General features: G+C 39.9%; 1 protein-coding gene across 1 annotated transcript in view; it reads right to left on the bottom strand.

The window, feature by feature from the left end:
* The window catches only part of nrg3b (neuregulin 3b), a 432,713-nt gene that overhangs the window by 117,873 nt on the left and 296,436 nt on the right, over positions 1-18,404 (bottom strand). Inside the window, exon 3 of the mRNA XM_071391067.1 lies at positions 5,732-5,805. Within this exon, the coding sequence (XP_071247168.1) occupies positions 5,732-5,805 (74 nt within the window). The remainder of the gene's footprint in view (positions 1-5,731; positions 5,806-18,404) is intronic.

The following is an 18,404-nucleotide window of genomic DNA, read 5'->3' as shown; positions in this document are numbered from 1 at the left end:
ATGATTACACAGGTGCACCTTGTGCTTGGAACAATAAAAGACCATTTTAAATTGTGCAGTTTTTTCACACAACTCAATGCCACAGATGTCTCAAGTTTTGAGGCAGCGTGCAATTGGCACGTTGACTGCAGAGGAATGTCCACAATAGCTGTTGTCAGATAATGTAATGTTAATTTCTCTACCATAAGCCGCCTCCAACGTTGTTTTAGTGAATTCACCTGTGTGATCGTTTGAGACCAGCTACCCGGACAGCTGATGAACCCGAGGAGTATTTCTGTCTCTAATAAATCCCTTTGGTATGCAAAAACGCATTCTGATTGGCTGGGCCTGGCTCCCCAGTGGGTTGGCCTAGCACCCATGGCTGCACCCCTGCCCAGTCATGTGAAATCTTTAGATTAGGGCATAATGAATTAATTTCAATTGACCGATTTCCTTATTTGAACTGTAATTCAGTAAAATTGTTAAAAATTGTTGCATGTTGCGTTTATATTTTTGTTCAGTATATATTTCTCATAAGCAATGACAAAAAAGGGACACAAGAGGGAACCCCACACTCATTTTAGATCAAAGTGCTTTTCTTCTTCACACCCTTTCCTTCATATTTCTATCTCTTTTGCCATCTACTTCCATTTATGGCACATCTTCATGTGCCAGAGGTGGGAGCAGTTCCTTTCAACATTGACACGGAGCGGTTCACATCACACTCATTAAACTTCAAATGGGTGTCATTTCTTGAAACTCCATCTTTTTAAAAATATTCACATTTTAGGCGATGTACAGAACAATCCCAATAAACTTGAACAACTCTTTGGGGTTGATAGAGTTTTTAAAAAGTTTTTTTTACCATTGGCAATATTCCGGTCTGCAGTTTGTTTCTGTAGTCACTCAATGTTCTGATCACACCGGCACTGAAGAAGAGCTTGAATTGTTCCAGGGGACTGCACTGTACCCTTGTGACTCATCCACCTGTTCTTGACTAAAAGAAAGGCAGATTTAGAAATTAATTCTACATTAACACATTTCAAAAGCTGAAAAGCCTTCATTACCATTTTCCCAGAGCTAGACAGTGAATTAAGTAGTCTCAATGAAAATGTGAATGTTTACAGCCATTCAACTCAGTGAGAGTGTGAATGTTTACAGCCAGTGAAACACTTTTCTCTACCCCCCTGTAGGGGCAATGTATTGCAATGTAACATGCACTAAGTATACAAAACATTAAGAACACCTGATCTTTCCACGACATGGACTGACCAGGTGAATCCAGGTGAATGCTATGATCTCTTATTGATGTCACCTGTTAAATCCAATTTCATCAGTGTAGAGGAAGGTTAAATAATGTTTTTTAAGCCTTGAGACAATTGAGAAATGGATTGAGGGCAAAAGTATGGGGGGGGGGGGGGGGGGTTGTTCCTAATGTTGTACTCAGTGTATATCCTATATCATCACCATGTGTGTATATCTACATTTACAATGTAATTCACCAATAAAATAAATAACTCTAGCACATCCAATGACATTATTGTAGAATAGGCTACTCCTGAATACACACAGTGAATAAAAGTTTATTCGACAATAATGTTATCACTGAATGAAGTAGCCAGTCAACTCAGTGAAGGTGTGAATGTCCCCTATCCCCCAGTCCACAATGGCATGGGTGTAGGGGTAGTTAAAATGTAAAATATAGACTAGGCTTATATATCCTATATCATCATGTATGTATATTTTCATTTAAAATGTAATTATTCAATGAAATAAATATACTAGCACATCCAATGACATTATTATTGCAGACTAGGCTACTCCCGTATGCACACAGTGTAGTGCCTACATGCCTTTGACAATACCATTATCAACTCAGCAAAAACTAATTATTTTCGAATAAACCAAATAACCCATGCATTATCAACACAGTAAATATTTCCAAACAATGTAACAATTTTAATATACTTACTCCTCAATCGGATCGGTGCCGTCTTGGTAATTCTTCATTGTCTGTAAGGAAACTACACTACATGACCAAAAGTATATGGACAGATGGACACATTAATATAGAGTTGTTCCCCCCTTTGCTGCTATAATAGCCTCCACTCTTCTGGGAAGGCTTTCCACATGATGTTGGAACATTGCTGCAAGGACTTGCTTCCATTCAGCCACAACGTTTGAAGCACAGAATTATCTAGAATGTCATTGTATGCTGTAGCTCAGCCATGGAAACCCATTTCATGAAGCTCCCGACGAACAGTTCTTGTGCTGACGTTGCTTCCAGAGGCAGTTTGGAACTTGGTAGTGAGTGTTGCAACCGAGGATAGTTGATTTTTAAGCGCTATGCGCTTCAGCACTCGACGTTCCCATTCTGTGAGCTGGTGTGGCCTACCACTTTGCGGCTGAGCCGTTGTTGCTCCTAGATGTTTCCACTTCACAATAACAGCACTTACAGTTGACCGGGGAAGCTCTAGCAGTGCAGAAATTTGATGAACTGACTTGATAGGAAGGTGGCATGCTATAGCATGCCACGTTGATTGTCACTGAGCTCTTCAGTAAGCCCATTCTAATGCCAATGTTTGTTTATGGAGATTGCATGGCTGTGTGCTCAATTTTAAAGACCTGTCAGCAATGGGTGTGGATGAAATAGCCAAATACACTAATTTGAAAGGGTTTCCAAATACCACTCAAAAGTTTGGACACATACTCATTCCAGGATTTTTCTTAATTTTAATTATTTTCTACATTGTAGAATAATAGTGAAGACATCAAAACTATTAAATAACACATATGGAATCATGTAGTAACCAAAAAAAAGTGTTAAACAAATCAAAATATATTTTGCATTTCAATTAACAGTTGTGGCTTTTTAAAAGTTCATTTTTGGAATTTCTTTCCTTCTTAATGCGTTTGAGCCAATCAGTTGTGTTATGACAAGGTAGGGGTGGTATACAGAAGATAGCTCTATTTGGTAAAAGACCAATTCCATATTATGGTAAGAACAGCTCAAATAAGCAAAGAGAAACGATAGTCCATCATTACTTTAAGACATGAAGGTCAGTCAATACGAAACATTTCAAGAACTTTGAACGTTTCTTCAAGTGCAGTTGGAAAAACCAAGTGCTGTAATGAAATTGAGGACCGCCACAGGAAAGGACCGCCACAGGAGGACCGCCACAGGAAAGGAAGACCCAGAGTTACCTCTGCTGCAGAGGATAAGTTCATTAGAGTTACCAGCCTCAGAAATTGCAGCCCAAATAAATGCATCACAGAGTTCAAGTAACAGACAAATCTCAACATCAACTGTTCAGAGGAGACTGCGTGAATCAGGCCTTCATGGTCATATTTCAGCAAAGAAACCACTACTAAAGGACATCAATAAGAAGAAGAGACTTGCTTGGGCCAAGAAACACGAGCAATGGACATTAGACCGGTGGAAATCTGTCCTTTGGTCTGATAAGTCCAAATTTGAGATTTTTTGTTCCAACCGCCGTGTCTTTGTGAGATGCAGAGTAGGTGAACGGATAATCTCTGCATGTGTGGTTCCCACCGTGAAGCATGGAGGAGGAGGTGTGATGGTGTGGGGGTCCTTTGAGGGTGATACTGTCGTGATTTATTTAGAATTCAAGGCACACTTAACCAGCATGGCTACCACAGCATTCTGCAGCGATACGCCATCCCATCTGGTTTGATCTTAGTGGGACTATCATTTGTTTTTCAACAGGACAATGACCCAACACACCTCCAGGCTGTGTAAATGCTATTTGACCAAGGAGAGTGATGAAGTGCTGCATCAGATTACCTGGCCTCCACCTGGCCCGACCTCAACCTAGTTGAGATGGTTTGGGACGAGTTGGACCGCAGAGTGAAGGAAAAGCAGCCAACAACTGCTCAGCATATGTGGGAACTCCTTCAAGACTGTTGGAAAAGCATTCCTGGTGAAGCTGGTTGAGAGAATGCCAAGAGTGTGCAAAGCTGTCATCAAGGCAAAGGGTGGCTATTTTGAAGAATATAAAATGTAAAATATATTTAGATTTGTTTAACACTTTCTATATGATTCCATATGTGTTTCTTATTTCATAGTTTTGATGTCTTCACTATTATTCTACAATGTAGAAAATAGTAAAAATAAAGAAAAATCCTTGAATGAGTAGGTGTGTCAACTTTTGACTGGTACTGTGCAGTATATATATAATTGTTGTTTTTTTGGCTACCCCACTGCAATTCCCCCGACGTTAAATACCACTGCTTTAGACTGTTCTAACCAGGGGTTGGAACAACAACAAAAAATTCTAATCATTTCGTTCTGAACAGAACCATTTCTTTCTTCATTCCATTCCACTGTTCTGACCAGCAAAGTGGTATTCTTAACCGGTTCAAACCAAAACAAAGTACCAGTTTATATTGTTCCTTTCCGTTCCTTTTTAAACCTCTGAAATCAAAATGTTTGTTACATTTAGCTCAACATTACATTACTTCACCAATCAGTGCGGATAGAGCAGCTTGCTATGGAGCGGGTAAGTGATTTAAACTGTATAGGAAAGTCGTTAAGAGCAAGTTGTATTTTGCCGTAACAGCATGGTTTAATCATCATGAAAGACAAACACACACACACTGTGCTGCCAGTCACAGTGTAGGGTGCAAGATGAAACTGAAATGTTGCAGGTGAGGGAAGAGCGTGAGAGGATGGAGGAAGCTTGTCTTTGTGAGCTGGGCATCTTGTTATGACTTACATTATCTGAATTAGGCCCAAAGAATTATAGGCCCAAAGAGTTCTGTTCGTCAAATAATGTAGTTATTTTCTGTTTTTCAGTTTCGTTCCCTGAACCGGTTCAAATCCTCGGTACTAACTAAACTGTAATGAGCTTTATATTGATTTCAAGTTAGTGTGATGGCCACATCTACTTTCTCAATTCTAATTCTCCAACAGAAGGACACTGCACGTGTTACACTCAAGCAATTCATACCACTTAAAAGATAAATGCAAATGCATTTGAATCCAAATGTTCTAATGTCCTAATCAAATGTTGATATTGTAAGGTAATGAAAATATCCATCATTCCAGAGTAAGGTTATTACATATTTTTGGCATATAAGATTTTGAATAATTTCAATGACATTGCAGCAACACTGAGTATACTCAAGGGGTAAACAAACACACCTAAAGCTAAAATGCTAAAGTACTTTTAAACAAGAGAAAGTAAACTCAAGGATACTTTCTCTTCTTTGACTAGATAAAGTTAAACAAGGATTTGATGTGTTTGTGTGTCTTCTGGCCTACACAGTTTATGTCTTCTTTGCTGGAGGGAATAATGTGAAGCCTGGCTCAATAAGTTTGTATTTAACCTTTATTTAACTAGGCAAGTCAGTTAAGAACACATTCTTATTTACAATAACGGCCTACCAGGGAACAGTGTGGTAACCTTTCGGTTACTGGCCCAATGCTCTAACCACCAGGCTACCTGCCACCCCCCTGCATATCTGCCACCCCCCGGCAGGTAGCCTAGTGGTTAGAGCGTTGGGCCAGTAACTGAAAGGTTGCTAGATTAAATCTCTGTGCTGACAAGGTAAAAATCTGTTGTTCTGGCCCTGAACAAGGCAGTTGACCTGCTGTTCCTAGGCCGTCATTGTAAATATGAATTTGTTCTTAACTGACTTGCCTAGTAAAAAAAAAAAAGAAGACATAACTAATAGTCTAATAGTTTTTTGTTATAACTTTTCTGAAGGATCAATACAGGAAGACATGTACTTGAGTCAGATAAGATGGAGTCCGTCTTGGGTACGAACTGGTCACAGCGTAGTCCATGGTAACCCTCTTTACACCTGCAACAGAGACAACAGAGATCAATATCCAGGGTCTATGGAAGAAAAACACCCTCTCACAACATGCATGTGCGTAGAGTGGGTAGAGTCTGAGTTATTTTAGTTATTTACCAGGCACTCGAATCCAGAGCGACTAACAATCATTGCATTCAACTAAAGTAGGCAAAACAACTACATTTCACGATCATTGCAAGTATAACCTTCTTGAAAACTAGCCACTATCTGCCAAATCCATGCTAGAGAGGGTGGAAGAGAATATACATGCAGGCACTAGTTTATGTATAGCATATGTATGTCCATCTTCAAAGGAAACAAAGGAGAGAAAGAAAACATTCAAGAAGATTCAAATTTTGGGGGGAAAGATTCAGAGACTGGAGGGAGAGAGGGAGAGTAAACTCATATTGGAGTACGAGTATGTCAATGAGGATGGGAAGAAAGAGAGAGAAAAGAAGAGTAGAGGGCAGTTTTGGCCCATCCTAAGCAGTGCCTGCAACCCACTGATAGCACAGGCCTGACAGTAATGTCATGTACCAGTGGAGGTATTGGAAGGACTGGGATGGAAATACTCTCTCATCCAGACCTGGCATCAAAAAGTATTTGTTTTCTTACAAGTATCTACGCTTGATTGAGCTCGTATGGCACAACGTTAACAATGGAATAGTCCCAAATGTGCACACCCAGGCAGGCTCAAACACTCCAGACAGGCTCAATCAAGCGTTTAAAGGTGAACATACAGTATTTTAACTACTTTGCAGATATGAAACAGGCAACAATATCAGTAAAAAATATACAATTTGCAGTTTATGCTTCAAAACCAACTTTATAAGAGGTTTTAAAAATAGGTTCTATTTGACTCAAAATTTCATGACGTACAGTAAGGCAATGTTGGCAGAATATAGTTGAAGTCGGAAGTTTACATACACTTAGGTTGGAGTCATTAAAACTCGTTTTTCTACTGCTCCACAAATTTCTTGTGAAAACCTCTTTGGGCTAGGTGGCAGTATTTTGACGTCCGGATGAAAAGCGTGCCCAAAGTAAACTGCCTGTTACTCAGGCCCAGAAGCTAGGATATGCATATAATTGGTAGATTTGGATAGAAAACACTCTAAAGTTTCTAAAACTGTTAAAATAATGTATGTGAGTATAAGAGAACTGATATGGCAGGCGAAACCCAGAGGACAAAACATCCCCCAAAGAATTCAGCCTACCACAGTTTTCAATGGCTGTCATGTTTATTATGAGGCAAAATCCTCCGATTGCAGTTCCTAGGGCTTCCACTAGATGTCAACAGTCTTTAGAAAGAGTTTCAGGCTTGTTTTTGGAAAAATGAGCAAGCATTTGTAGTTTTTCTAAGTGGCTCCCATTTTGGCTGTAGTGTTTTCATGCGCGTGGATGAGAGCACTTTCTTAGTTGTTTATCTCCGGTAAAGACAATAACGATTCTTCGTCTTAAATTGTATCATTTATTTACGTATTAGGGTAGCTGAGGTTTGATTATAAACGTTGTTTGACTTGTTTGGAGAAGTTTTTGGTAACGTTTGGGATAAATTTTTTATGCATTTTGAAGGAGGGAAACCGGTGGATTATTGAATGAAGCGCGCCAGATAAACTGAGTTTTTGGGGTTATAGAGAAGGACTTTATCGAACCAAATGACCATTTGTGATGTAGCTGGGACTTTTTGGAGTGCCAACAGAAGAAGATCTTCAAAGGTAAGGCTTTTATTATATCGCTATTTCTGACTTTCGTGGCGCACCTGCCTGGTTGAAAAATGTTTTTCATGCTTTTGTATGCCGGGCGCTGTCCTCAGATAATCGCATGGTGTGCTTTCGCAGTAGAGCCTTTTTGAAATCTGACACAGTGGCTGGATTAACAAGAAGTTAAGCTTTATTTTGATGTGTGACACTTGTATTTTCATGAATGTTAAATATTTATATTTCTGTCATTTGAATTTCGCGTTCTGCAATTTCACAGGAAGTTGTCGAGGTGGGTTGCTAGCGGAACGCCTGCGCCAGAAAGGTTAACAACCTATAGATTTGGCAAGTCGGTTAGGACATCTACTTTGTGCATGAAACAAGTAATTTTTCCAACAATTGTTTACAGACGGATTATTTCACTTATAATTCACTGTATCACAATTCCAGTGGGTCAGAAGTTTACATACACTAAGTTGACTGTGCCAACAGCCTGGAAAATTCCAGGAATTTTTTTCCAGAAAAAATGTCATGGTTTAGAAGCTTCTGATAGGCTAATTGGCATCATTTGAGTCAATTGGAGGTGCAGCTGTGGATATATTTCAAGGCCTATCTTTTTGCTTGACATCATGGGAAAATCAAAAGAAATCAGCCAAGACCTCAGAAAAAGAATTGTAGACCTCCACGAGTCTGGTTCAACCTTGGGAGCAGTTTCCAAACACCTGAAGGTACCACGTTCATCTGTACAAACAATAGTACGCAAGTATAAACACCATGACACCACGTAGCCGTCATACCGCTCAGGACGGAGACGCGTTCTGTCTCCTAGAGATGAACATACTTTGGTGCGAACAGTGCAAATCAATCCCAGAACAACAGCAAAGGACCTTGTGAAGATGCTGGCGGGAACAGGTACAAAAGTATCTAAATCCACAGTAAAAACTGTTCTATATCGACATAACCTGAAAGGCCACTCAGCAAGGAAGTAGCCACTGTTCCAAAACCCGAAATAAAAAAGCCAGTCTACGGTTTGCAAGTGCACATGGGGACAAAGATCGCACTTGTTGTAGAAATGTCTTCTTATCTGATGGGATTTTTTAAAAACAATTTGGCCATAATGACCATTGTTATGTTTGGAGGAAAAAGGGGGAGGCTTGCAAGCCGAAAAACACCATCCCAACCGTGAAGCACGGGGGTGGCAGCATCATGTTGTGGGGGTCCTTTGCTGCAGGAGGGACTGGTGCACTTCATAAAATAGATGGCATCATGAGGATGGAAAATTATGTGGATATATTGAAGCAACATCTCAAGACATCAGTCAGGAACTTAAAGCTTGGTCGCAAATGGGTCTTCCAAATGGACAATGACCGAAGCATACTTCCATAGTTGTGGCAAAATGGCTTAACTTCTTGAGAATACAGGGGGTGCTATTTTCCCATTAGCATAATTTGCTCTACAGATTAAACTGCCTCTTATTCAATTATTGCTCTTACTATATGCATATAAATAATACCATTGGAAAGAAAACAATCTCTAGTTTCTAAAACCGTTTCAATTTTGTCTCTGAGTGATTCAGAAGTCATTTGACAGCACTTTCCCTGACCAAGAAGAAAAAAGCAAGATGTGTTATGCCAGCTTCAACGCTCTGCCTATATATGGTCGTGCCCCCTATGACCCGAAACACACCTCATTGGCCTTCCTCTGGGTGACAAGAGGACGTCAGAGGAAAAATATCTTGTTTATCTGGGACTGACGTGAAATGAGAGCTAATTCTTTGGCGTGACCGACAACTTCCGGTTCTCTATATCGTGCGACTTGGAGCTGCGATTGTCTTCTGTTGTACGGCCATTATTATCTCCGTCTCGAAGTTTGTTTGATACATGTGACCAGATCATCGTAATGTATGTTTTTTCAATATAGTTTAATCAGATGATTTGAATTTTTTTGGGAGTTTTGCGGTGTTCCGTTGTCTGATTTTATTATCGTTTGAGAAATCCGTGCCACTCGACCAGTACCTGTGCTAAATGGAGTGGGAAAGGAACAATTCTGAACGGAACCAACGACTCATCTTGACAAAGGACACTTTGATCAACATTCTGATGAAAGATCAGCCATAGTAAGACCCAATTTACGATGTTATATCATATCTGTTGTGCATGTGAACTGGCCGTGGGCGCCTAGCCGAATCTGCCTGGTATAGCTATGCTAATTTAGCGCTACATTTTGTTTTCGTTATAAAACATTTAATAAATCTGAAATATTGTTTGGATTCACCAGATGTTGGGCTTTCAATATCTGTACGCTGTGTATTTTTCTGAAATGTTTTAAGATGAGTAATTCGTTATATGACGTTGGTCTCTGTAATTGTTCTGGCTGGGTCAGCACTATTTCAGATTGCAGCTGCAATGTAGAACTGTGATTTATACCTGAAAAATGCAAATTTTCCCCCCAAAAAACTATGCTATACCATAAATATGTTATCAGACTGTCATCTTATGAAGTTGTTTCTTGGTTAGTGGCTATATATATTTTTATTTAGTCGAATTAGTGATAGCTACTGACGCAGGAAAAAACTATTGGGAGTAAAAAAATCGTGTCCTTTGCTAACGTGGTTAGCTAATAGATTTACATATTGTGTCTTCCCTGTAAAACATTTTAAAAATCTGAAATGGTGGCTTTATTCACAAGACCTGTATCTTTCATCTGGTGTCTTGGACTTGTGATTTAATGATATTTAGATGCTACAAGTTACTTGTGACGCTATGCTAGCTATGCTACTCAGTGGGGGGGGGGGGGGGGGGGGGGACGGGTGCTACCGGATCAGGGTTGGTGACTCGTGAGAAGTTAAGGACAACAAAGTCAAGGTATTGGAGTGGTCATCACAAAGCCCTGACCTCAATCCTATAGATATGTGTGGGCAGAACTGAAAAAGTGTGTACGAGCAAGGAGGCCTACAAACCTGATTCAGTTACACCAGCTCTGTCAGTTGGAATGGGTCAAAATTCACCCAACTTATTGTGGGAAGCTTGTGGAAGGCTACCCGATACATTTGACCCAAGTTAAAACTTCTTATGGATAGGGGGCAGCATTTTCACGTTTGGATGAAAAGCTTGCCCAGAGTAAACGGCCTGCTACTCAGTCCCAGTTGCTAATATATGCATATTATTATTTAAAAAAAAGAAAACACTCTGAAGTTTGTAAAACTGTTTGAATGATGTCTGTGAGTATAACAGAACTCATATGGCAGGCGAAAACCTGAGAAAAATCCAACCAGGAAGTGGGAAATCTGAGGTTTGTAGTTTTTCAATGCTTGCCCTATCAAATATACAGTGTCTATGGGGTCATTTAGCACTTCCTAAGGCTTCCACTAGATGTCAACCGTCTTTAGAAACTTGTTTGAGGCTTCTACTGTAAAGGAGGGGCTCATAAGGGCTTTTTGAGTCAGTGGTCTGGCAGAGTGCCACAAACTCTGACGCTCGTTCATGTGAGAAGTAGCTCTCGTTCCATGGCTTTTCTACAGACAAAGGAATTCTCCGGTTGGGACATTATTGAACATTTATGATAAAAGCATCCTAAAGATTGATTCTATACATCATTTGATATGTTTCTACGACCAGTAATATAACTTTTAGGAATTTTCGTACGACATTTCCGCTGGACTTTCCGCTGGACTTGCTCGCGCCTCGTGAGTTTCGATTTGTTTACTAAACGCCCTAACAAAAGGAGGAATTTGGATAGACTTATGGAACAAATCAAACATTTATTGTGGAACTGGGATTCTTGGGAGTGCATTCTGATGAAGATCATCAAAGGTAAGTGAATATTTATAATGCTATTTCTGACTTATGTTGACTCCAACATGGCGGATATCTTCTTGGGTTGTGTATGACTCTGAGCGCCGTACTCAGATTATTGCATCGTTTGCTTTTTCCGTAAAGTTTAAAAAAAATCTGACACAGCGGTTGCATTAAGGAGAAGTATATCTTAAATCTGTGAATAACACTAATGTGTTATTCATTAATGTTTATTATGAGTATTTCTGCGATTTGATGTGGCTCTCTGCAAATTCACGGGATGTTTTGGAGGCAAAGCCAAATGTAAGGTTTTTGGATATAAATATGAACTTGATCGAACAAAACATACATGTTGTCCCGGGAGTGTCATCTGATGAAAAATATAAAAGGTTAGTGATTCATTTTATCAATATTTCTGCTTTTTGTTAATCCTCTCTTTGCTTGGAAAATCGCTGTATGCTTTCTGTGACTAGTTGCTGACCTAACATAATGATAGGTTATGCTTTCGCCGAAAAGCATTTTTTAAATCGGACACTGTGGCTGGATTAACGAGAATTTTATCTTTAAAATGGTGCCTAATACTTGTATGTTTGAGAAAATTGAATTATTAGATTTCTGTTGATTGAATTTGGCGCACTGCAATTTCATTGGCTGTTGGCGAGGGGTTCCGCTAGCGGAACGGGGTTCTGCAAGCGGAACCCCAGTCCTAGACAGGTTAAACAATTTAAAGGCAATGCTACCAAATACTCATTGAGTGTATGTAAACTTCTGACCCGCTGGGAATGTGATGAAAGAAATTAAAGCTGAAATAAATAATTCTCTCTGCTATTATTCTGGACATTTCACATTCTTAAAATAAGGTGGTGATCCTAACTGGCCTAAGACAGGGAATCTTTACTAGGATTAAATGTCAGAAATTGTGAAAAACTGAGTTTAAATGTATTTGGCTAAGGTGTATAAAAACTTCTGACTTCAACTGTAGTTGGATGCAGTTCAATGTATTATTAATATAATTCACCAATACATTTCTTGGTAGTCCAAAAAATATTGCTATTAGGTTGTATTAGGTCACAGCTGGCCTGGTACATTGTTTGCTGCCAAAGCCCATTCGGGATACACTGTTTCAGTTTCAATCACTCAATATTTTAAACAAAAACTGATGACTGTAACTAAGGCTGGGAATGTCAATACAATCAAACTAGCAAGGGCAATGATCACAAGTCAGTCATAACGTGGCTAATAGGCTAGCACACATGTATCACACACAAGGCCCGCGGGCTGAATAAGACACACAAATGAGTATAAATGAGTCAACAGTTGAGTCATCTACTTTATGAAATTACAGCCTGATGAGCTCGGTGAATTCAACTTCAATTGAGCATCTTTCGTGTGTCCTGTTTGCAGCGCACAGCAGAGGAAAAGTGTACAGACACATCCTTACAGTCCTAGTTAGGCTAGTAAAATGTTGCAGTCTGGCTTCGGTTTTTAAAGCTTGACAATTAATAACCAAAAAAAAAACCTGCAACAAAACACCATGCAACAGAAATATGTAGACCTATTACAGCAACATTTGAGCAGCAGCCTAGGTTGGCTGCTAAACTACGATAGCTACAATTTGAGTGCACCACACAGCAATGTTGCATTCAACCGCACCGGTGATTCATGTAGTGCTTAATGAAAAACATGTTTTAAGTTCAAATGTTACGACAACCTATAACTACATTTTGTTATTTGGAGTTATTAAATACTTACTTTTTTATTTGGGTCGCAGCATATTATGCACATCTATTAGCATAGCAGAAAAGGCTGGACAAATATTATGTATATCTTATTATTATTTAATGTTTTATATGTTAAAATGCTGTATATAGCATCCTATGTACATAACTGTACATTATAAAGGGCCATATTTTTTCAAGTAAAACAAATGGCCAGTTCAGGTCGCAGTTGCACGTTTTTTTCTGAAAGCAAATAGGCTATGTCTGGCCCGCGAATTCATAGTTTTTGGTCCGTGCACTGATTGACTTTGACAACCGTAGGATAGCGAATCTATTTATGTAGCTAGCTATTTATTTAGCAAGCTAAAAACATGGTCCCTAACATTAGCTAGCTAGCTGCTGGGAGAATATCATGTCATTGGAGGAGTGGGTGAGTGACCAACTGTCTCCCCTCATATCAGTTTTCGTTGGCTACAGTTAGAGATGCACAGGTGTCATTTGGTTAGCTAGCGATGTGAATTGCTTTGCAGAGATATCCTAACTAGCTTGCTATGCTAGTTAGGATATCTCTGACTTGACAATGAAATGTATTTGGCATCGATCAAATGGCTGGGTCAAAACCTGGGTTGGGACAAGCATGCATTGGCAGGCAAGCTGCAGAAGGAAGAGCAGGCTATTATTCCCCATCGTTTATCAGTGCAATTTTGACGGCCAACTAGCTGAAAAAGTTTGAGAAAGTTTATCTAATATTCTCTCATTAGATTTTAGCTGACTAGCATTAGTTGTTGATTTTGTTGTTGTTGATGTGCATAACTGAGAAAGAGAGAGCCTACCTTTTCAAGTTCCCAAATGTAAGACTCCCGTGGTGTTTACATATTTGCTGAAATCCATTCAGGTGTATTTTGTGGCTTTTGGTGAATGCGTTCTAATGATCTGAAGTCGTGCTGTTGCTACTGCCTGTAAAGTTCAAAGTGAATGATGGCAGGCCCTTGTGCCAAGTGGCTTACAGTGCATTCGGAAAGTATTCAGACCCTTTCCCTTTTTCCAATTTTTTTTACTTTACAGCCTTATTCTAAAATGGATTTCATTAAATGTTTTTTGTGATCAATCTACACACTATACCCAAAAATGACAAAGTGAAAACATGTTTTTAGACATTTTTGCAAATGTATTAAAAATGAAAAACACAAATACCTTATTTACATAACTATTCAGACCCTTTGCTATAAGACTCGAAATTGAGCCCAGGTGCATCCTGTTTCCATTGATCATCATTGAGATGTTTCTACAACTTCATTGGAGTCCACCTGTGGTAAGTTCAATTGATTGGACATGATTTGGAAAGGCATACACCTGTCTATATAAAGTCCCACAGTTGACAGTGCATGTCAGAGAAAAAACCAAGCCATGAGGTCGAAGGAATTGTACATAGAGCTTTGAGACAGGATTGTGTGAAGGCGCAGATCTGGGGAAGGGTACCAAAACATTTCTGCAGCATTGAAGGTCCCCAAGAACACAGTGGCCTCCATCATTCCTAAATGGAAGAAGTTTGGAACCACCAAGACTCTTCCTAGAGCTGGCCACCCGGCCAAACAGAGGAATCAGGGGAGAAGGGCCTTGGTCAGGGAGGTGACCAAGAAGCTGCTGGTCACTCTGACAGAGCTCCAGAGTTCCTCTGAGGAGATGGGAGAACCTTCCAGAAGGACAACCATCGCTGTAGCACTCCACCAATCAGGCCTTTGTGGTACAGTGGCCAAAAGTAAGCCACTCATCAGTACTAGGCACATGACAGCCCACTTGGAGTTAGCCAAAAGGCACCTAAAGGACTCTCAGACCTTGACAAACAAGATTGTCTGGTCTGATGAAACCAAGATTGAACTCTTTGGCCTGAATGCCATCTGGAGGAAACATGGCACCATCCCTACAGTGAAGCATGGTGGTGGCAGTATCATGCTGTGGGGATGCTGCAGGGACTGAGAGAATTGTCAGGATTGAGGGAAAGATGAACAGAGCAAAGTACAGAGAGATCCTTGATGAAAACCTGCTCCAGAGTGCTCAGGACCTCGGTCAGAGGTGAAGGTTCGCCTTCCAACAGGACAACGAATGTCCTTGAGCTGCCCAGCCAGAGCCCGGACTTGAACCCGATCTAACATCTGCGGAGAGACCTGAAAATAGCTGTGCAGCAATGCTCCCCATCCAACCTGACAGAGCTTGAGAGGATCTGCAGAGAAGAATCGGAGAAACTCCCCAAATACAGGTGTGCCAAGCTTGTAGTGTCATACCCAAGAAGACTTGAGGCTGTAATCGCTGCCAAAGGTGATTCAACAAAGTACTGAGTAAAGGGTTTGAATACTTATGTAAATGTGACATTTCTTTTTTTCGAATCTTAGAAATTTGCAAAAATTTCAAATAACATGTTCTTGCTTTGTCATTATGGGGTTTTGTGTGTAGATTGATCAGGGGCAAAAACGATTTAAGAAATTTTAGAATAAGGCTGTAACATAACAAAATGTGGAAAAAATGAAGGGGTCTGAAAACTTTCTGAATACACTGAATTTGCATATAGGCCTACTGTAGCTCTGATTGGCTATGGCGCACCGGTCTGCGTAGACTCCAGTCCTGGACAGGACATTTTTTCCCAGTTTTATTTACTGCAGTGTCTATTACTTATCTAAAAGAACAGCCGCTTTCCCATTCTATATTGCTATAGAATTTTCACAAATTCTTTACTATACCTCATTCCCAAACATTCTATACATTTATGAAAACGTGAAAATGACCATATCTAATTTATCTGATTGTCAGAGAAAAAAGGTGTCATATTCTTCCATGGGGTGAATATGAACAGATTTTAAAAACATTCCATGTTGCTAAAATGCTGTGAGTTCCACTTTAAAATACTATTTGAACCCAGGTCTGCAGGCCTCGTGCTCTTAGATCTACGAGAGACACTTCAGGAGACACTTGACTTCACATGATTCAGTTTTGTGAGATTTTAGGTTTTCCTCAAGCAAGACGTTTCGGTTCTATGCCTCCGCTGAGCGTGTGTCAAATAAATCAATTTTAGCTTAATGACATGAGTTCTGGCTCTTTTTTACACATTCATATTTTTAGACAACCCTTTGGCCAAGCACCCATATGTTGACCTAAGTTGCTCAGTACCGCAACGCATTGTTTTATAAATGAATTTGTTATTTTCCCTGAACGACATCCACATGCTGACACACACACACACACACACACACACACACACACACACACACACACACACACACACACACACACACACACACACACACACACACACACACACACACACACACACACACACACACACACACACACACACACACACACACACACACACACACAGATGTTTCAGTTTTGTACTTTCCTCAGTTTGTGCCAAATAAATCTACAGAACTGGATGATGTGTTGGATATCAGTTTTTTTCTCCATTCATTTATATTTCGGGTTAGCCTTTAGCTCAGCATAAGCACCCATATGGCCTGTAGACTTAGTTGAGCATGCTATTCTCATCCTCAAGAGCAGCAGACAAACGTTGTGTTAACAGTCATTGAGTTGGTCCAACTTCACCACCAACTCCAAATGCTTAGCGACGCTGCAAGGATTTTCCTCAGACAGAGCTATTTGTTTGAAATTCATGGCAACAGGCATTTGAAGGGCATCTCTTTTTCATTGTGTTTGTTCCACAAAATGGAAACCAGTTGGTTGCATGTATACTGTGTCCGTCAAACGAGACACCCAATCAACATATTCAGTGACGTCCTGCTGTAATATTTGTTCCAGTTTTATTTAGATTGTACTGAAACAAATTAATTAACATTTCTTATGGGTTTTCTCTTATGGGTTTGGGTACCTGATCTTTGATTTAAAAAATGCCCAGTCAAGCCATAGACCATACACAATCCATGCATTAACAAGACCGGCCAGTCAAAATTATTGGCAGCATCTTAGTTCCATTCACCTAGGATACTTGAGAAAATGTTCTCTCTCTCCTTCAAACATTGATTTGCGACTAATGTATAACAAAGTGTATAAGAAAGTTCCGTACCAGTCCGTTTGATTCAACTCAAATTAGATTTTGACCCCAAAAAGTACCACACAAATCAATTGGATTCAACTAAGATTTGATTCGGACCTTTGATGGAATTTCCTTGGGCCTAATGTCTACTTATTTCTAGTCTTGTTTTGACAGACAACCGTTCAACCTCAGTGGTCTGCCTGCTTCTGAGGTGGGAACTGGGGATCCAATGGCTCAGTGGGTTAGAGCATATTGCAGGGCCACTCTGAATATATTATGTGTCATTGTCAATGTTTTGTAAGACGCTTTGGATGAAAGCTTAATGACTGTTTTTCCACGTTAATGCAAATGTGAAAGGGCATTTCAGTTGGTATGAACCTGGCTGGTATGAAATATACCTGGTATATTGTGGATATAATGGGCACTTTCTGGTACGTATATCAAATAATTAAATGTAATGGCAATAGCCTGGTTCCAATTTATCTTTATTGGGTAGACAGCGCAAACATATTGGTTATTTGTACAGTATTACTATTAAACTATAGTGAATTTCAGTGAAAATAAACAAAAAAGGGATGACTTAAGTAAACACCAAATTAGCAGACTATACAAAAAGGTGTTACCCAGATTGCTTTTGTTACACACATAAAGCACGCTATCATGGCACCAGGAGGCATGAAAGAGTATTTGCGTCTCACATTCTCCTGTTTCTAGTCACACATTTCTACCCTCTCTGTGCTGAAATGCCTCGTTAGCATTCTGAGTCACAACTCAAATGTCTGTCTGGCTATCTGTTTATCTCCACTCTCCTTTTGTTTTGTCTCTATCTCTCCCCCTCTGTCTCTGTCTCTGTGTCATTGTGAAACAAGCTGACATCCTTCAATAAGATTCAAACAATGCTTTGTAGACAAATGTGTTTGTGCGAGTCGATTGTGTGCTTGAATACGATAAAGGATGTGCATGATGATGACTGTGCGTGAGTGTGTTTAGTGATTGGACGATTGATACCGGAGCTCCGATGCAGTTTTCAAAGCACTACTGATCTGATACAATGTACCGATGCTCATGTCAATGTAACATTATCATGTGATCAATAACGTCCGAAGCTTTGGTTGATACAAACTGTGTGTTGCAAAATGAGAGATCCCACTGATTTCACAGTGCTTCTGGTCCTTTCTTCGATTCCAAGTTGCTTTTAAAGACCGACCTTTACTGGACACCATACTGTACTTAAAAATAAAGTTAGGATTTGTTCAAATTACTGCATTGAACAGTAGCACAGCAGGTAGAGTCAGGAACACTCAGAGACGACAGGGTATGGGGTCGAGTCCTGGTAAAGGCACTCTATTCG

Source organism: Salvelinus alpinus, chromosome 3 (genome assembly GCF_045679555.1).
Source record: "Salvelinus alpinus chromosome 3, SLU_Salpinus.1, whole genome shotgun sequence".
NCBI lineage: Eukaryota > Metazoa > Chordata > Actinopteri > Salmoniformes > Salmonidae > Salvelinus > Salvelinus alpinus.
Note: the sequence above shows the minus strand (reverse complement) of the source record. Positions and strands in the feature narration are given on the sequence as shown.